An 18,973-nucleotide genomic window follows, 5' to 3' on the forward strand; every position below is an offset into this window, starting at 1 on the left:
GAGAACTATCCATCTTTTCTTTGTTTTCTTGCAAGTCTTCTTTGGTTCTCTGCAGTGCACTTTTTACTTTGTTTTCCCCCCTCTTTCCATCCCCAAGAAGGTTACAGTTAAGTTCAGATATATTTACATATAGATATATACCTACACATGTACATACACACATATGTATGTATAGACATATACATTCCCTAACAAATTCTACTTCTGATTTGTTCTTATAATTTGTTTATATTATATAATTATAATTTATAATTTGTTTTCATAATTGTGCATATCTCTTATGTTCTATCCTTCCTGACCCCTTTGCTTTACTTCTACCTGTTGCTTTGCCCTCCTATTACTTAACCTAGGATTTCCCCCTTATCCCCCATTCCCATTTATCTAAAGACCCTTCTATACCCCTCTTTAATCGATTTCCTCCCTTCCCCTCTAGAGACCTCTCCTTTATCCTCTCCCCCTCCCTATCCCCTTAGGCTTTTATTTCTAAGTTTAGAAGACTTCTATACTCTTCTAGATATGTATGTATTGTTGCCTCTTGAACTGATTCTTGATGAAAGTAGGTTTCTAGAACTACTAGCCCTCCTTCTCCATTCAGTTCCTCTATGTCTGCTCTTCCTCTTGTACCTCATTTGTATAAGATCTTTCTAACTGTTCCTAAATGGTTTCACTTTTTAAAGTCATATCATACTCAGGTTTCCCCTAATCTTCTTTATAGACTACCTAACTGCTAATAACAATCTTAGACATACATTTTACATACATAAAAGGTAAACAGTCTGTTCTTATTGTAAATATCTAATAAACCTTTGTTCAATGAATGAATGAATGAATAGAAAAACAAGAGAAAAAATGAATAAATTTAAAGTAATATTATTAATGGGTCTGGGGCTAGGGGTTGGCAGTGCCCACACTCACAAAGGCTTCTTGAATTATAACTGATCAGGTTTAGTCCTGAGAGAGCCTGGGCCCAAAGAGATTGGAATCAGGCATTTCTTGTACTCTCTAGTTCAAATTATATCCCTATCCTGGACAAAGATTAATCAGAACTCATGTTTAGGGTTTCCCTTAAAAAGAATGAACAGGGTGCTTTCTAAAAAAGATATTGAACGTGCAAAGTAATATTGGAGATAGGACAGCTACAGGGCCAAAACATCTGTGTCATCTCCCACAGAGCTGGAGCATACACTCAGTTCTATAAGGAAGTGCTAGATTCACTCCTACTAGAAGGTGAATAAGAAACAAGTACATTAAATATTCTAGAAAGTGGGAAAATTGAGAGAATATTTATGATATTTTATTTGCTGGAGAGGCAGGGCAGTGTTTTGAAAAAAAATGGTTTTTTAATTGGGGGATTAGTTCAAGTCTTGACTGAGTAACTCTTAGTAACACTTGAAGAACTAGTTTCTTAAAGAAGGATAGTAATCATTTCACTATCTAAATCACAGGATTATGGGGAAGGGGAAGGGTAGGATCAAATGATGCAATGAATATGAAGTGCTTTGTTTAATACATATTTTTAAAACTATGTTTCTCCATCTTAGAAAGGCTGAAAAGGCAGAACCTCCTCAGGGGCCTGGTCCCAATTCCAATACGCCTAGATGGTTTGATCTGTTCAGTTCTGATGTGGGCCTTTTCATGACCCTTCCTTAGGCAACCTGGTGGACTCCTAATTCTGGGAACTTACCTAATTGGCATAGTCCTCTGTATCTCAGAAGATTCATCAGCCTGAGCCTCCCAAGTAGCTGGGATTGCTATGTCCAATGTGTAAAGTACTAACGCTAGACTATTATACAAGCATAAGCTATTATATTGGTTTTGCATTGGGGTAAAAATTGTGTAGATGTTAAAAGAAATAAAGGAAGTTAGGAAAGGGAACTTGATCGTAAGCCGGGAGAGAAGTTACTGAAATAGAATTATGCTGATCATATTTAGCCCCATAGGATACCAATATGGCCCCATATTTCTTGGTGATTATTAGAGCCAACTTAATATAACAATATTTCAACTTCTTTTGCTTATCCAGCTTGTCACACAGATATCTACACAGGACTCAGTATGAAGGGAATGAACTACAATTCCTTTGTTGCCAAGAGCGTTCAAGAATGTGAAGACAGATGCACCAACGATGCCCACTGCCACTTCTTTACGTATGCCATGCAGACATTTCACAGTGAGGCCCATCGGTGAGAGAGGTCTAGGTTGTGTCTAGGGGTTCTCTAAATGTGTGAGTAGAAAAAGAAATATAATTTGATTGACAGTTATGGTACAAGGTACAGTCAACATGATTTAGTAGAAAGAGACCTGGAATCAAAAGAGAAATTCATTAAAATCCTACTTCTGACACTTATTGGGTGGGTGTTCCTGGACATTACCACATCTCTCTGAGTCTTGGATATCTATTCCGTAAAGTGGGGGTGACCATGCCTGTAAAACCTTAAAGGGTTACTGGGAGATTCAGATGAGAAAATATACATAAATACTGGGCTAACTTTAAAGTGCTATGTTAATGTCAGAAATCTATTATATTAAATCATATCATATATTATATACTATCATCTATAATATAAATTATATCATATATTGTAGCATATGAGTACCACAAATTTAATTATTTTATATCTTATCATACTATGCCACACCACATTGTATTATATATCATATCATATAGCATATTATTAATACATTATATTACAACCTAACATCATATAATTTATTATTTATTATTGTTTTTAATTTATTATTGTTATCATTCTTGTTATTTGATTTTCTTATTCTTGACTCATGATTCCATTTGGGCAAGGAGCTACATGGTGAGGAAACTCCTGTGCCAATGGAGATCAGTAATGATCTGCAAGTTGGAGTCTTAGAGAGTTTCTTGGGAGGACAGAGAGGGTAAGCAATTTGCCCAGGGTCATACTGAATATGACTGGACTCAACCCAGGTCATTCTGAGTCCAGGTCTCTATCTATTATGCCAGTGGATGGAGAGGCTGCCTGGCTGCAGTTATTATTATTTGGTCTTGAAAATATCAGAGGAAACATGAACCAAGCTCCTATTTAGTGCAAAATACTATACAAGGCTCCACAAAGAGATACAAGAAAGACATCCATGTCTTTGAAGGACATATAATCCAGTGGGGAGGTGGGAGGAGTAGGGCCAGCTCCAGTTGTCCTTATCTATATCTGGCCACTGGACTCAGATGGCTCTGGAGGAGAAAGTGAGGCTGGTGACCTTGCACTGCTCTCCTTCACTTAAATCCAACGCATTTGCAAGTCATGGCATCATCTTCCTGATGTCACAGTCTTCTTTAAGAATGAAGGCCAAACAACAATGATCCAGTGGGGAAAGCAACCAATACGTACATACACACATATATAAATACACACATACACACACACACTTATACGTATACACACATACACACATGGATAACAACACACACATACACACGGATAACAACACACACATATACATACATATACACACATACATATATACACCCAAACATATACACATACATACACTTACACATATACATATATATGTGCACATACATATATTTGCATACACACACATATGTGGAATGAGAAAAAATACAAAGGACCAATATGCTGGGGAAAAAGAACATTATGCCATAAGTCAGAAGAACTAGATTTGAGCCTCACATCTGCCACTATGTGACATTTTCCCTCTTTGAGCCTCAGTTTCCCTATCTGTAACATGATGCTGTTGAATCTCTGAGATCTCCTCTAATACGAACAATTTATGAATAAATACTTTATCTAAATCCGGATTTTAATGGTTTTAGGGTATGCCACTACCTGTCTTATGATTTCTTGATACAGAATCAGAACATGATTGAACAAAGATATTTTTATGTGTGCACATATATGTGTATGTATGTATGTGTAATGTATTTGTACATATATCTATACACACATATACATGTATATTATATATACACACATTTTTATAATTTTTTGTTTCAGAAGGGAACAATTTTCATTGTACTTTTAAAGTCAGATCCCACTGAGCTTACTTCTCCTCTGTGGGCTTTTAAAGTATAACAGTAAATTCAAAGCAGTGAAAGCCAAACTTAGTTGGAGTCAGAGGACCTGAGTTCAGGTCCCATCTCTGTCACTTACTGCCTGTGTGACCTTAGACAAATAACTTAATCTTTCTTGGACTTAGTTTTCTCATCTAGAAAGTGAAGAGATCAACTCAGGAGACCACTACAGCAGGCTCCAGCTCTAACTCTAGGAATCTAGGAATTGTTTCTTCAACTGAATTGAAAACACAGAATAAAGAAAATCTTCCATCTATTTCTCTCCCCAACTATTTCTTAAAATCAGATTTAATTGTATCAACTTGGGGCTTCTTAGCATTATAATAATACACTGTATTTTGAAATATTCTTTGGGTTAAATATCAAAATAACGTGTGATTTCCTCTCATTGCCTGGTGACAAAATTGTGTTTTCTATTTTATGAATCTGTAATTATTATAACCCAATGGTCTTATATTCAGAAACAGATAAGTAGTGCAGTATGGATAGAGTGCTGGGCCTGGAATCAAGAAGACCTGAGTTCAAATCTGGCCTGCCTCAAACACATGCTAGTTGTGTCACCCTGGGCAAGTCACTTAACTTCTGTGCACCTGTTTCCTCAACTGCAAAATGGAGAAAATAACAGTACCTCCTTTACAGGGTTGTTATGAGGAATGAATGAGATAACATTTGTAAAGCACTTAGCACAATTCCTGGTACATAGTAGGTGCTTAATACATTTTTTTCCCCTTCCCTTCACAATGAATCTGTGATTGGGATATATTCCTCTCTCCCTTCTCCTTTCCATAGCTGCAAAGCCCAATCTACCCAAATCTTTTCATCCTGGTCATGTTCATGGACTCCTACAATTTCTCAATTACTCTACCCAGTGTGAAGGAACCTTTCTTCTGTTTTGTTTCTTTGTGGGGACCAATACATCATTTAGATTCGCTGCCTGTTATTCCTAACTCTTGTAAGTTATGGGACCAGCACCTTTTTTTGGATCATATATTTTTTGAAGAGATACAGAAGATCATCAGTCCCACCTTCTCATTTTGCAGATAAGAAAAATGAGGCCCAGAGAGGAGAAATTATCTTTAAAAAATTCAATAAACATGAAGTGCTTATTATATGTAAGGCATCAGAGATACATATAAGACATGCTCTCTCTCTCTCTCTCTCTCTCTCTCTCTCTCTCTCTCTCTTTCTCTCCCTCTCCCTCTGTGTCTCTCTTCAAGAAGCTCATATACTGCATGATAAAAACATGAGCAGCAAAAGTAATCTCCTAGGGCTGAAATTCAGCTCAGTCTCCTGCTTTTCATTTGTCCTTTATACTTGAAGATAGATGATATCACAATGTCGGTCAGGGAACAATATGTTCGACTGCGGCTGATTAGTTCAATAAAAGCTTGGATGACTCTACCATGGGTCAGACAAGTAGTCAGTATGAACAGTTGGAGAGCTGGCTGTATTTGAGTATCTCACATTTACTTTGTGCTATTGTGATTCTGCCTTGCTCATGAAGTACAACTCCTTCTCTGATGAGGATATGCCATACTGGATGATTCTGTGCCAGGGTCTCCTATGTCTCAAGTTCTTCAGAGAGACCTTGAGAGTATCTGTTTACCACTTTTTTTGACCTCTATGTGAGTACTTGCCTTGTGCAAGTTCTCTGTGAAATAGTCTTTAGATAAACACTTTTGACATTTGTCTATGTGGTCAGTCATCGGAGTTTACTCTCTGCAATAGAGCTTGAATGCTCTGCAGTTTAGCATGAGACCTCAGTATCCAGTACCTTATCTTGATAGGGAATCCATCAAAGACAATTCAAATGGGAGCAGTTCAATTTTCCATCATGGCACTGGTAAGTTGTCCAGGTTTCACAGGCATACAACAATGAAGTTAGTACAAAGGCTTTGTAGACCTTCAGTTTGGTAGACAGCCTGGTATATCTCCTTTCTCACACTTTTTTTGGGACACTCCCAAACACTGAGCTAGTTCTAACAATGTATACATCAATCCTATCATCTGTGTGACAGTCCCTGGAAAATACATGCCAAGAAAAGTGAACTCATTCACAGTACTCAAAATTTCTCATTTGCTACCAATGGCTCTATGTATGGATGGTGCAGTGCTGGCTGGTGGAGAATCTATGGTACATCTCAACTACTCAGTGGTGATGGAGCCACACTGATCAATGACAAGGACACAATTCTAGAGAGAGGAGCTGAACATTTCCATAGCACTCTCAATAAATCATCATCAACCAATGCTGAAGCTATTGACAATATACCTCAAGTTGAACTCAATCTCTCTGTAGCTAAATTTCTAATTGAAGAGGTTTTGAATACTATTAGACTCCTCTGGTGTGGTAAACTACCTGAAATTTCATTACAAGGCAGGGGGTCTACTGCTCATGGAAAAGCTGACTGAAATCTTCCAGGTTGTATGGCAACTCGGGAGTTCAAGGATGTTCATTGTCCATCTCTATAAAAAAAAGGAAATAAATTGCCCCATTACAATTACAGAGGGGTCCCTCTCAGCCATTGCTTTTGGCATTCTTGCCAAAGTCCTTCCTTAATAGGCTGATCCTTCGCCTAGAAGATGGTCATCTACCCGAGAACCAGTATGGCTTCAGAAAGGATAAGGTGTTTGCTATCCAACAACCCCAGAAGAAATGCCAGGAGCAGAGCAGAAGTCTGTACACAATGTTCATAGATCTGACCAAGATCTTTGATACTATTAATCTCCTATAGGACTACACAATGGTACCTACAAAGAAGCAATGTGATATAGTGGATAGAGTGCTAGATCTGGAGTCAGTAAATTCAGATCCTTTCTTCTGACATGAGTTGTGTGCCCCTAATCAAGCCTCTCAGCCTATATGAACCTTAGTTTCTTCATTTCTAAGACAAGGGATCTGGACTAGAGGATCTCTAAGGTCTTCTATCCCTCTACCTCTAATTCTATGATTCTACAGTATGATCTAAATGGTCAGTATGGTGTGGTTAAGATGCTTTCCCTGTCGCTGGACATGTTTGAACAGAAGTCAGATAATCATATTTCTAGAATATCTAAAAAGGCTCCCCATCCCTTGGGATGGGATTACATGACACTAACACTGAAATTCTATGATTTTAAAGTATGCTGAAGAAGTCCGATTTAATTGGATGATGTGATTATTCAGGACACGTCAACCATCATGGATTATCTTAACTACATTTTGGGGAAAAATCTGGCGTATAGCCATGGGCTGATGCATTCCTAAGTCAACCCTAACTTTTTTTCTTTTCTTTTCTTTTTATTCAGCAATGTGTGCATATTGAAATATACTACAACAGGATTCCCAACAAAAATAGAGTTGCTTGAGGATGTGGTATCTGGATTCTCACTGAAATCTTGTGCAGTTTCTAAAATGGGTAAATATATGTATGCATATGTATATATGTACTTCTTAAAAAAACTGTATTAGGTATGCTTAATCTTTTAGATATGAAGCATTGATTGTTTAACTTAGGGCAATTCAATATAGTTCAAGAATCTATTATTTATATATCTACTTTGTGCAAAGCTCTGTGCTAGGGAGTTTCAAAACTTAGGTAAGACATTGCCCCTGCCTACATGGAGCCACCAATCCAGTGGAAGGATGTCATGTACACAGATAATCATGATACACAATAATGCAGGTCAAATACTATAGACAGATGACACAAAGGAAGTGGTACTGTATCATGATGTTTTACAATAAGATTTTAACCTAAGGAGCTTTTCATCTGAGCTATCTCTTGGCAAAAACTTTAGAATGTTGTAACAAAAAGATGACTATATGAGAAAGTGTCCATCAAAGAAGTTTTACTTTTACAAGTGTGCTAAACCAAAACTTGTGTTTTAGAGTATATTGTACAATGTGACAGTGCTGAGGAAGTTTCTTAACACTAATTAAGGAACCCTTAATGGACCTCCCTATTTCTAGTGCTCTCACTAGCAAATTGTACTGCCTTTTCAAATTACACTGCATTCATTTACTGATGTACATCTGGATCTGTGACTTCATCGTGGGTGTGGGGAGCTCTCAGTGAGGACATCTCTACCAATGCAGATCTGTACATTTTCTGAAATGTATAGTCCTAGGGGGCGTTTATTAAGAGGTTAAGTGCCATACCCAAGATTGTTCAGCCAGTATGTGTCAGTATGGGCTAGACTTCCTAACTCCAAAACCAAATCTCTACCATACCTCATTTTAATGTTTTCCCCCTAGTTTTTTTTTAATGGTCAACATTAAGCATCCATTTTCTTTCCCTTCCATTCCACTCCTAATTTCAAAGAAAAAAAAACCCTTGTAACAAATATGTGTAATCAAGCAAAACAAATCCCTACGTTGTCCAAGTCTTATTCCGTTACTTGAATCTCTTTGTCAGAAATTGTGTAGTTTAGTTCATCCTCAGTTCTCTGGAATCATGGCTGGTCATTCCATGGGTCACATTTCTTAAATCTGTCAAAGCTGTTTATTTTTCTTTACTCTTGCTGTTATATGTATTGTCCTGGTTCTGCTCACTTCTCTCTGCATCAGTTTATACAAGTCTTCCATTTCATCCGAACTCATTCTTTTTACATATTTTTTTGAATATAAAATCTCCTAATAGAATATAAGATTGCTGAAGGAAGATGATGGTTTTCATTTTATCTTTGCATCTCAAATGCCTAGCACATAGTGTGTGGTTCATAGATACTGAATGAATGAATTCCACTGCAAATAATGATTGTAATGTTAAATTTGTTCTCTTCTGTAGCTTGCATCCGGGACATCTTTCCTAATACTGTTTTTGCTGATGTCGATGAAGACAGACTTTTCACTCCTGATCCTTGGGTGTGCCAAAGTATTTGTACTCATCATCCCAACTGCCGATTTTTTACATTCCTTTCCAAAGAATGGCCTACCGAATCCCAACGGTGAGGGGCAAAGCCAATAGGAGGTGTTTCCTTTAAAGTGAATCTAATCAAAGTCCTTTGCTCTAAATTTCTAAATACTTTTAAAAATCTCACTTTAAAATATTTATGAGAAGAAACAAAATAAATGATTCAAAGTTTAAAAATGGCCACAAGAATTGCATTTTTATGATATCCATCCCAGGGTGCTGAAAACTCAGTTATTCTCAGGCTTGATCACTCCCTGGCAAGAGTAGGGCCCATCAGTGAACAAAGACACCACTCCCTCCCCCCTTTCTCCTATCTGTTCAGGGAATCTCAGAAAAGTTTGGCTACAATCCTTTCTCAGCACCCATCAAAATCCTAATCCATGTATAAAGATTGGGCTTATATATAGCAAGAATGTAATTTAAGGAACAGAAAAAAATCATGCCTTCTTCCCACCAATAGACCACTAACCCATCTTAGTGCCTGAAATTCCGCCATTAATGATCGATTCCTCTACGTGAATTATTTTCCTCTTTTCCTTTGTTCTCTTTTATAAATACAAATTTGGAAGGGTAACATACTAATGTGAATGAATGTAGTCAAAAGAACATGGAGTTCAGAACCCAAAGATCTGGGCTTAAATACTAGCTCTGTCCTTTGCCACCTGTGTGACCATGAATAAGTCAATTGCCTTCTGTGAGCCCTATAAAATAAAGGAACTGTATGAGATGATCCCTAAAGTTTATTCCAGGTTGAAGTCTCATGTTGCAAATTACAGATTACTTTCCTTCTTGTGACATGAGAGGCCTAGGCAACATCAGAATTCCTGAGGAGAAAGAAGTGATACTAATTATGGAGAAAGAAATAGATAGGTAAAGATTAGTTTTACCTTCTGTCAAAATTTTCCCCAGTGGATAGAGAATTTAATCTGGAGTCAATAAAATCTGAGTTCAAATCCAGCCTCAGACACTTTACTAACTGTGTATACCTGGGCAAGCCACTTACTAACCTTTGTCTCATTTTTCTCCACTGTAAAATGGGCATAATAATAGCTTCTGCTTTCCAGCATTGTGAGTATCAAACAAAAGTGCACATAGAACATTGTGAGTACTTAATAAAAGTTTATTCCTTTTCTCTTCTCCTTTATGTCCCCTCCCCCTCTCTTCACAGTCTATAGACATGGTAGAAAAATTGAGGCTATGTAATCATAATTTGTACCATAGCCAATATTTTGAAGCTACAAGAACTTCATTGCATTATGTAGTTTAATGCCACTCTCAAATCTTTCTTTTAGAAATCTTTGCCTCCTTAAAACATCCCAAAGTGGAATTCCAACTACACGTATCACCAGAGAGAATGCCTTTTCAGGTTTTAGCCTATTAAGCTGCAGGCACAGTGTCCCAGGTAAAAAATATAGCCAGTTTGGTAATGGTTGGGTTTGACCTAGAGAATTATTATCCAAAATATGGTCAATATATATACTTTATCTCACATCTGCTTATGTGTGATTGCTGTCCAGTGTTTTGTCATGGTGCCATTTATACCAACATTGATTTCTTGGGAGAGGAACTGGATATTTTTGAAGTCAAAAGTCACAAAGCCTGCCAACAAAGGTGCACGGACACCATACGCTGTCAGTTTTTTACCTATTCACCAACTGAAGAAACATACAGCAAAGAGAAGTAAGGTGGATTTTTAAGTGTTACATGGAAAAATTATGCGACTGCTTTAAAAATTCACAGATGCTCTTTTTCCCTAGTGTCATTCTTCTTTACAATGCTTTATTTCTTTCATTCAGAGGTAAATGTTATTTGAAAATGTCTTCAAATGGATCCCCAACTAAAATACTTCATGGAAGAGGAGGCATCTCTGGCTATACATTAAGGCTATGTAAAATGGAAAATGGTAAGTGACATGACACTTGAACAACCTGTCTTGTGAAATTTAAAAACAAAACAAAACAAAAAACGAAATGCCTTACAATGACATAACTAAAGAGCTATTTGCCAACTAATGTAATTGTTAAAAATCGTTAGCCAAGCCTTAATCACAAAGCTTGACATTATTATTTACTTTCTCACATAGGTCTTGTCTTGCTAATTAGAATATACCTCCTTATAAGCACAGAGAAGATCTTCCCTGTTGGTTACCTGCCATCATCTCTTTAATTCTCTTGTATGAGCAGTCTATATATTTGTTGTCTCCCCCATTAGAACTTGAGAACTGGGACTGTTCAGGCTTTTTATTTGTATATCTAGTGCCTAGAATAGTGCTTGGCTTATGGTAAGTGTTTAATAAAAATTCCTCTGATTACTTAATTCTTACATGCATAAGTAGAAATGGACAATTAGTAGGTACTCATTAAATGCTTGCTGAATTGTTAATTTGAGAAGAAAAAGTTTTCTTCCTTAATTTCCATCATGGGGCATGGAATCTTGATTAGTGAAAGGTCACTAATCCCAGCTGGCCCCAGAGTGGACCATGATTTGCCCCAGTCATCTTATTAATTATCCTGCTGCCAAAAGATTGTCTGCCTTCCCACTGGTGTATTTTCCACCTTTTGATCTGGGTATACTGAACAGATAACATCTACCAATGCTTTGGGGAAAGGGAGTCTATCTTGTTATTCCTTTAGAATCCCTGTTAATTTGTAAACTCAAATTGTTTTCCCCAGGTACCTTTCCCAGATGTGTTGTCTCCCCTTATTAGAATGTGAGCACCTTAGGCAGTTTTTTCCTTTGTGTTTGCATGTCTCAAGCTTAGCACAGAGTTTGGCACATAATAAGTCCTTAATAAATTCTTTTTCATTAATTAATGAATTTATCATTGACTAGGTGGTATAAAATTAAAGGACATAGAAGTAAAAATAAGAAATCTAGTCCATAACTATCATTTATCATCTATCAATCTTCTGTCATATATCAATCATCTGTTATCTATCAATGTATCATCTGTCTATCAATTATCTATCATCTATCCATGTATCTACTTATCTGTTTTGTGGGTGTGCTTTTTTCCAGCATGCACAAATAAAATAAAACCAAAGGTTGTTGGAGGAACTAACTCAGTTCGTGCTGAATGGCCATGGCAGGTAAGCTTGCACATCATATCACCCATCCAGAAACACCTGTGTGGAGGATCCATCATTGGGAACCAGTGGATATTAACAGCTGCCCATTGCCTTGAAGGGTTGGTCCTTTTCTTATTTTTCTTTTAAATGTCTGTATTCATACCTACCTTTGAAATCTATTGCTAACTAATTAAATTCTTTCAAACTATATGTTATAAAGTGAATGAACTGGAAGGGGCCATTGAATGGTAAGTTCAGAGATGGAAGCAACCTTGGAGGTCATCTAGTCTTACCACCTCATCTTACAGATAAGAAAACAGAGGACCAGAAAGGTTAAGTGGTTTGTCTGTGATCACACAGCCATTAAGTGTTGGAGCTACATTTGCACTCAGATTCTCATACACCTATTCTGATGCCCTTTCTACCAGACCATACATCCCAGGAATGAAAGGGAAATTGGTTTTCCCAAGCTGGTACATCTTAGAGCTGGGCTCTCATCCTAGGTCTTCTGACTATGTCTCCTAATATACCCCATATCCCTCATACTAGAGCAGTATTGGCTTATGGTTAAGTAAGAGCAAAGAGAAAATATCAATCCAGGGTCTGCCAGCACCAGTAATTTAAGCTTTATCTCCACTGGAGAAATATTTCTATTTTCTTCTATAATATCCTTGCCCAGGATCCCCTTTGCATATCCCATGGATCCTTAGATCTTTTGGGGATTTTTGCTTGTTCACTTGTTTGGTTTTATGAAAGCCCATCCTTTGCCCAATATAAACATAAAATAATATCCTCTTCTTTTCTAGCCTTGCCTCCTACTAGCTTCTCTGTTCTCTAGACCAGTATTGTGAGTGGAAACTGTTTAAGATGCCCTACTAAAAGGCAAAGAACATCACAGGATCATAGATTTAGAGCTAGAAGGGACCTCAGAGATCAGCTAGTTCAACTCTACCTACCCCTGCCCCTTCATTTTATAGATGAGGAAACTGAAGCCCAGGGAGATGACACAGATAGCACTGGATAACAGATAACACCGGTAACCAGAGACAGGGCTTTAACCCATCCCCAGTGAAGTCAAAGACATTGCTCTTTCCACTGTACAAAGCCGCTTTCCTCTAAATCCACCTAGGGACATTCTTCTCTTTAATGAGCCTTATCCACGGCCTCCAGGGAGAGAATCATTCCCCAGAGTAGTTTTCGCAAAAGTGAAGCAAAATAGAGAAGCTAAATTGGAGCATTAATGTCCCAGGGAATTTTAAGGAGTCACAACTTATCTCTCCAACCTTGGAACATTCCCTAGACTCTGGCTCCATTTAGACTGCACCCCTAGGGATACACAAAGGAGGGGTAGCAAGATGTAACAAAAACAGTATCATAGAACCATAGAGCTAGATGAGAGCTTAGATATCACCTAGGTGAACTTTTCAATTTACAGAGAAAGAAACTGAGGACCAAGGGGGCTCAGAGACATGCGCAAAGCTATACAGCTAGTTAGGGATAAAACTTTTACCAGAACCCACTTCTGGGTAACATTCAGGCTTCCTGTTGTTCAATCATGTCCAACTCTTCATGATCCCATTTGGGGTTTTCTTGGCAGAGACACTGGAGAGGTTTGCTGTTTACTTCTCCAATTCATTTAACAGATGAGGAAACTGAGGGAAACAGGGTTAAATGACTTGCCCAAGGTCACACAGCAGGTTAATGTCTGAGGCCAGATTTGAACTCTGGTCTTCCTGACTTCAGGATCAACATTCTATCTACTGCATCACCTAGCTGCCCAGTCTTGTACCTGTCTAGGAACGTGTGTGTGTGTGTGTGTGTGTGTGTGTGTGTGTGTTTGTGTGTGTGTGGGCAAGGGAGTGGGTGATTGGACTCGGTAGTAATTTTTGTCCTTTGTGTAAAGTTTATACTAGTGATTTCCTTCTACGTATGAGGAGAAAGTTAATTCCTAACATTCTGTGACTGGTAAAGCTTAGTAGCACCATGCCATTATTTTCTTTGTGCCAAGTTCACCTGAAACTTCCAATGCAATATATGCAGGAAAGGCAAGTTAGCTCATGCTTCCTTAAACTAATTAAAAGCAACAAATATTCGCAACATTTTGTAAAAAAAGAACATAACCTCAATTCTCTCCTTATCTATTTAGACTAGAGGCTGCTGCAGTTTTACGTGTCTATGCTGGCATCTTAAACCAGTCTGAGATACACAGAAATACCCCATTCTTCAGAGTTCAAGAGATAATTATTCATGAAAAATATGAAATGGCAAAACATGGGTACGACATTGCCTTGTTGAAAACTGAGGTTCCTATTAATTACACCAGTAAGTAAATATTTATTTGGAAACATTAGCTGTATTAGTTACCTAGATGAAATATTGTGTTGGTTACCAACATGTAATGTTGTACGTCATCAACCACAAGGTCTCGACTTGGTGATCTAGGCAATTGTTTTCCTATCAGGGAAAGCACCGAGTCTAGGGAGACACGAAAATCATGGCCATGTCTCCTAGGTAAAGGGCAACTGATTAAGTGTCTCGAAGGTGAAACTTCTGCCTGATTGCTGAACATTCTAGAAGGGAAAAGAATGCTGGGGACAGTTTTATCTATATATAATAATATAGAATCATAGAATTATTGAGTTGGGCAGGAACTTTATTGTCTTTCTAGTCCTTTCCTTTTGCAGAAGAAAAAAACTGAGACAGAGGGAGTTTGATTATCTAAGGGTCACACAGAGAATCAATGGTTGAGACAGCATAATGCCATAGGAAGATTGCCAGACTTGAGATCAGAAAATCTAGATTCTATTAATTATTGTGTGGCTAAGGTGAAGTTAACATCTCTGAGCTTCAGTTTTCTCATCTGTGCAATGGGGATAATAATCCAGAAGCTACTACTTTATAGGATTGTTGTAAGGAAATTACTTTGTAGAGGCAACATGAGATGAAAAGAGTACTGGACTTGGAATCAGAGACCTGCATTCAAAGATTGCAGTCACTTACTATTCGTATGACTTTGGAGAAATCCCATACCTACTCTGCTCTACAGTTTCTTCATCTGTAAATTAAGAAGATTCAACTAGGTGGTCCCTAACAGGGGTGGAAAACCTTTGGCCTTGAGGCCACATGTGGCCCTCTAGGTCCTCATTGATGGCCCTTTGACTAATTCCAAACAAATGTATTCTATAAAGTTTGAATTCAGTCAGAGATGCACTTGAGGACCTAGAGGGCCACACATGGCACTGAGGCTGCAGGTTCCCTGTCCCTGGTAGGATCTCTTCCATTTTAACCTTATGATCCATAAAGTTTAATAGAAATGGGAATTGTTCTTATTTTTACATCTCTTGCTCAGGACTTTTTTGAGGGGAGGGAAGAAGAATTTATTAAGTACTTACTATGTGAAAGGCACTAAACACATAGTGCAGTTTTATTTAATCTTCACAACAAAGCTGGAAGGTAGGCGCAATTTTTATTCTCATTTAACTGTTGGGGAAACTAAAACAAAAGTTAAGTGATTTGCTCAGGGTCACTCAACTATTAAGAGTCTGAGGCTGGATTTGAATTCAGGTCTTCCTGACTACAGGCCCAGCTTTCTGTCTACTGAGCTGTAATATAGAATAGTAGAAAGAATGCTGAATTTGACATTAGAACATCTCGTTTAAAATCCTGACTCTGCTTCTTAGTGTCTGCTTTTACCATGGACAAGTCAGTTAACCTCTATGGTATGCTTATTTATAAAGGAGAGAATGGGACTGGATGATAGTTTTCAAAGGTCCTTCCCAAATCAAAAACCTGTGATCATCCATGACCTATTTGCAGTACTCATTACAATAAAGACACATAAGACATAGAGGTGAAAGTACGGTTGCTGTCCTTGGTTCTGGAAGAGGACCAAAATGACATTATCATGTTAAAGTCAAGTTTCAGTTAGTCCAACTGTGGCTGAACAGACCAATATGACCTTGGAATGTTCTACCAGCAGTAGGGTACAAATAGTCTATTGGAACATTTGGGGTGGATACTCTAAATTTGTGCATCTTGCATTTCTTTTGAGCTAATGAAAGTAGAGGCTTAGAAAACTCTAATTAGGTGGAAGCTCAGTGGGGATCTCTGATGGGGAAAGAATTTTTTCCCTAAATAACTAAACTTTAAAATTCAATTTTAGCTCTCCAGCAACCCATATGCCTTCCTTCCAAAGGAGATGGAAAAACGATTTATACCGACTGCTGGGTAACTGGCTGGGGATACACAAAAGAGAAAGGTAATGGATGTGTTTTAAAATATGCTCTGTTAAAATATGGGGGAGAGGGAGGGAAGAGAAAAAGAAATTTACATGATAACTTTGTTGTATATTTGAAAGGAATAGCAGATTATACATAGTAGACTTGCAGTTTCATGTGCAATCATCTTTTTATTATATTATATTATGGAAATGCTTGTTTTATTCCATAAATTAAAAATAAAATAAAATTTCAAAAATATGCTTTGTTCTGTAAAAGGTATCTGAATGGTAGTGTGTGCGTCCTGTCCAATTTAGAGTTAGAAGGAATTTGAAAGACCATCAAGCCCAAACCCTTATTTTGCAGCAAACACACTAAGAGAAGTTAGGTAACTCATCCAGGGTCACACAGCTCATAAATATCTGAGGCAGGATTAGAACTCAGGTCATTCGGAGCCCCAGAGCTCAGCCTTCTCTCTACTGTTCCATCTAGCTGCCACTTTAGTTTGTTAGCAATTTTGTTTTGTTAGCAATCTATCTTTTCAACTTCATTGTAAACTTATCTCCTTCAGACAATCTCTTTTCCAGATAAACTGGACTATCCCTGTTCTTTGAACTTGACCCGGGGTCTTCTGTCTTGGTTCATTCATACAAGTTGTCCTCCCCAGGCCTGGGATTCACTCTCTCTCTTTGTGATCCTGCCTTTATGAATTCCTTTCTTCCTTCAAAGCCCAGTTTAGGTGCCATGTGAAGCCTACGTTGATCCCCACATCTGAAAGAGTTCTTTCCTTCCTTACATAATTCAGGGAAAGGAGATGTCCTAAATGTGAGTTCCTCACCTTTCTTTTGAGCCACTGTGGTTCTGCTTTGCTCATCAAGCCTTTGTTGTGGGTGCACCATGCTGGACTCCTGTGCCAGCATTTACCACGTCTCACAATCTATTCCAGAGTTCTTTACAGAGACCTTGAGAGTATCACTGTAATGCTTCTTCTGACCTTCATGTGTACATACACATGTAACTTAATTCTTATGAATACATCATCTATAACACTTTAAACCCAAGTCTGTGTACTCTCTATTGTAGGAAAAGTACAAGACACTCTTCAGAAGACTTCTGTTCCTTTGATAACAAAAGAAGATTGCCAGATGAGCTACAGAGAACACAAAATAACCAATCAGATGATCTGTGCTGGTTTGAAAGAAGGGGGGAAAGACACTTGCAAGGTAACAAAGGGAACTTGGTACAAATGTGTGTATAAATATGAGAAAGCTTTCAGGAAGTATTTGGAAATTGGGTAGGGGTGAGGGGTAAGACAAACATTTATTAAGTACCTCACTATGAAGTCAAACACAGTGCACTTTATAGATATTATCCTCTCTGATCCTCATGACAACTGAGGGTCATATAAGTACATATACATATAGACATATACATACATTATCATTTGTACATATGTATGTGTAGCAAGGGCAGTTTGGTGGCACAAATGATAAAGTGCTGAGCCTGGAGTTCAAATCCAGCCTAAGACACTCACTAGCTAAGTGACTCTGGGCAAATCACTTAATGCTCTTTGCCTCAGTTTTCTCATCTGTAAATTGTGCCGGAGAAGGAAATGGCAGATCACTCTAGTTCTTTGCCAAGAAAACCCTAAATGGGGTTGAATATGACTGAAATGACTGAACAGCAATAAAAACAAAATGTTTATAAGTATATTTGTGTGTATATATACATTGTATATATATACACATTGTATGCATATATGTATGCACAGTGCTCTAGGTTAAATAAGCATGTGTTTGTGTATATATGTGTACACATGTGTACACAGATGGCAAGCCTTGACCATTTTACATGTATGGGTTTATAGTATGAGTAGAAAGAAGGGATGTGTATGAGATATTGTGGAGGTAGACTCATTAAACCATTGATGAGAGGTAGAAATGAGAATGAAGAGTTGAGGAAAATTCCAAGGTTGGGAACCCAGAATACATACATACATGACAAACCTTGACCATATTATACGTATGGGTTTATGCCTATATCTAAAGCATACAAAATGAGGCAAAAACTATAATATAAAATTCTGAAGTTGTTGAGACTGATTCACAATGTCAAAAATCTCTCATCAGTTCTTTGGGTTGAAGTCCTTTGGAAGTGGAAAACACCCATCTTTAAGACCTTTTCCTTCTTTCTATCTCACACAGGGAGATTCTGGAGGGCCCTTATCCTGTCAACACAATGGTATCTGGCATTTGGTGGGTATAACCAGCTGGGGGGAAGGCTGTGCTCGCCCAGGACATCCTGGTGTTTATACCAAAGTGGACGAGTATGTGGACTGGATTCTAAAAAATACTTCAACATGAAGAGGAACCTCAATGTCTTTTGCCTGTAAGAAATAAGAAACAAATTTTTAATTGCAAGATTGTTTTGCAGTGCATTATTTCCTTCAGTCCCAATGAAGACCAGAAAGTCATTGATTTTCTTTTTATTTTATTCTGAGAGTCAGCTATGGGTCAGTGAGACGTTGACTTTTAAGCCTGGAGGACCTAGGTTCAAGACCTGTCTTTGATATGTGCTGGTTGTATAACTTTGGAGAAGTCATTTAGCCCCTGTCTGTTCTCAGCAACTCTAAGCATTGCAGACAAGGTGACCACCTGCATTGAAAGGCGTTTTCTCATCGGATTTTGCACATTTTGTTTTGCAATTTTATACATTTAGACTTTTTAT

General features: G+C 37.8%; 1 protein-coding gene across 2 annotated transcripts in view; it reads left to right on the forward strand.

Annotated features, from left to right (window-relative positions):
• Positions 1 to 18,719, forward strand: part of F11 (coagulation factor XI) — a 31,906-nt gene extending 13,187 nt beyond the window's left edge. For both annotated transcript variants that reach the window (XM_072625400.1, XM_072625399.1), the window contains 11 exons: positions 2,024 to 2,183; positions 7,355 to 7,464; positions 8,836 to 8,995; positions 10,254 to 10,363; positions 10,479 to 10,641; positions 10,758 to 10,864; positions 11,980 to 12,148; positions 14,176 to 14,351; positions 16,192 to 16,287; positions 17,330 to 17,469; positions 18,451 to 18,719. In XM_072625400.1, the coding sequence (XP_072481501.1) occupies positions 2,024 to 2,183; positions 7,355 to 7,464; positions 8,836 to 8,995; positions 10,254 to 10,363; positions 10,479 to 10,641; positions 10,758 to 10,864; positions 11,980 to 12,148; positions 14,176 to 14,351; positions 16,192 to 16,287; positions 17,330 to 17,469; positions 18,451 to 18,609 (1,550 nt within the window). In that variant the 3' untranslated portion in view covers positions 18,610 to 18,719. The remainder of the gene's footprint in view (positions 1 to 2,023; positions 2,184 to 7,354; positions 7,465 to 8,835; positions 8,996 to 10,253; positions 10,364 to 10,478; positions 10,642 to 10,757; positions 10,865 to 11,979; positions 12,149 to 14,175; positions 14,352 to 16,191; positions 16,288 to 17,329; positions 17,470 to 18,450) is intronic.
• Positions 18,720 to 18,973: the final 254 nt, after the last annotated feature.

The sequence above is a fragment of the Notamacropus eugenii genome, chromosome 7, assembly GCF_028372415.1.
Source record: "Notamacropus eugenii isolate mMacEug1 chromosome 7, mMacEug1.pri_v2, whole genome shotgun sequence".
NCBI classification, from domain to species: domain Eukaryota; kingdom Metazoa; phylum Chordata; class Mammalia; order Diprotodontia; family Macropodidae; genus Notamacropus; species Notamacropus eugenii.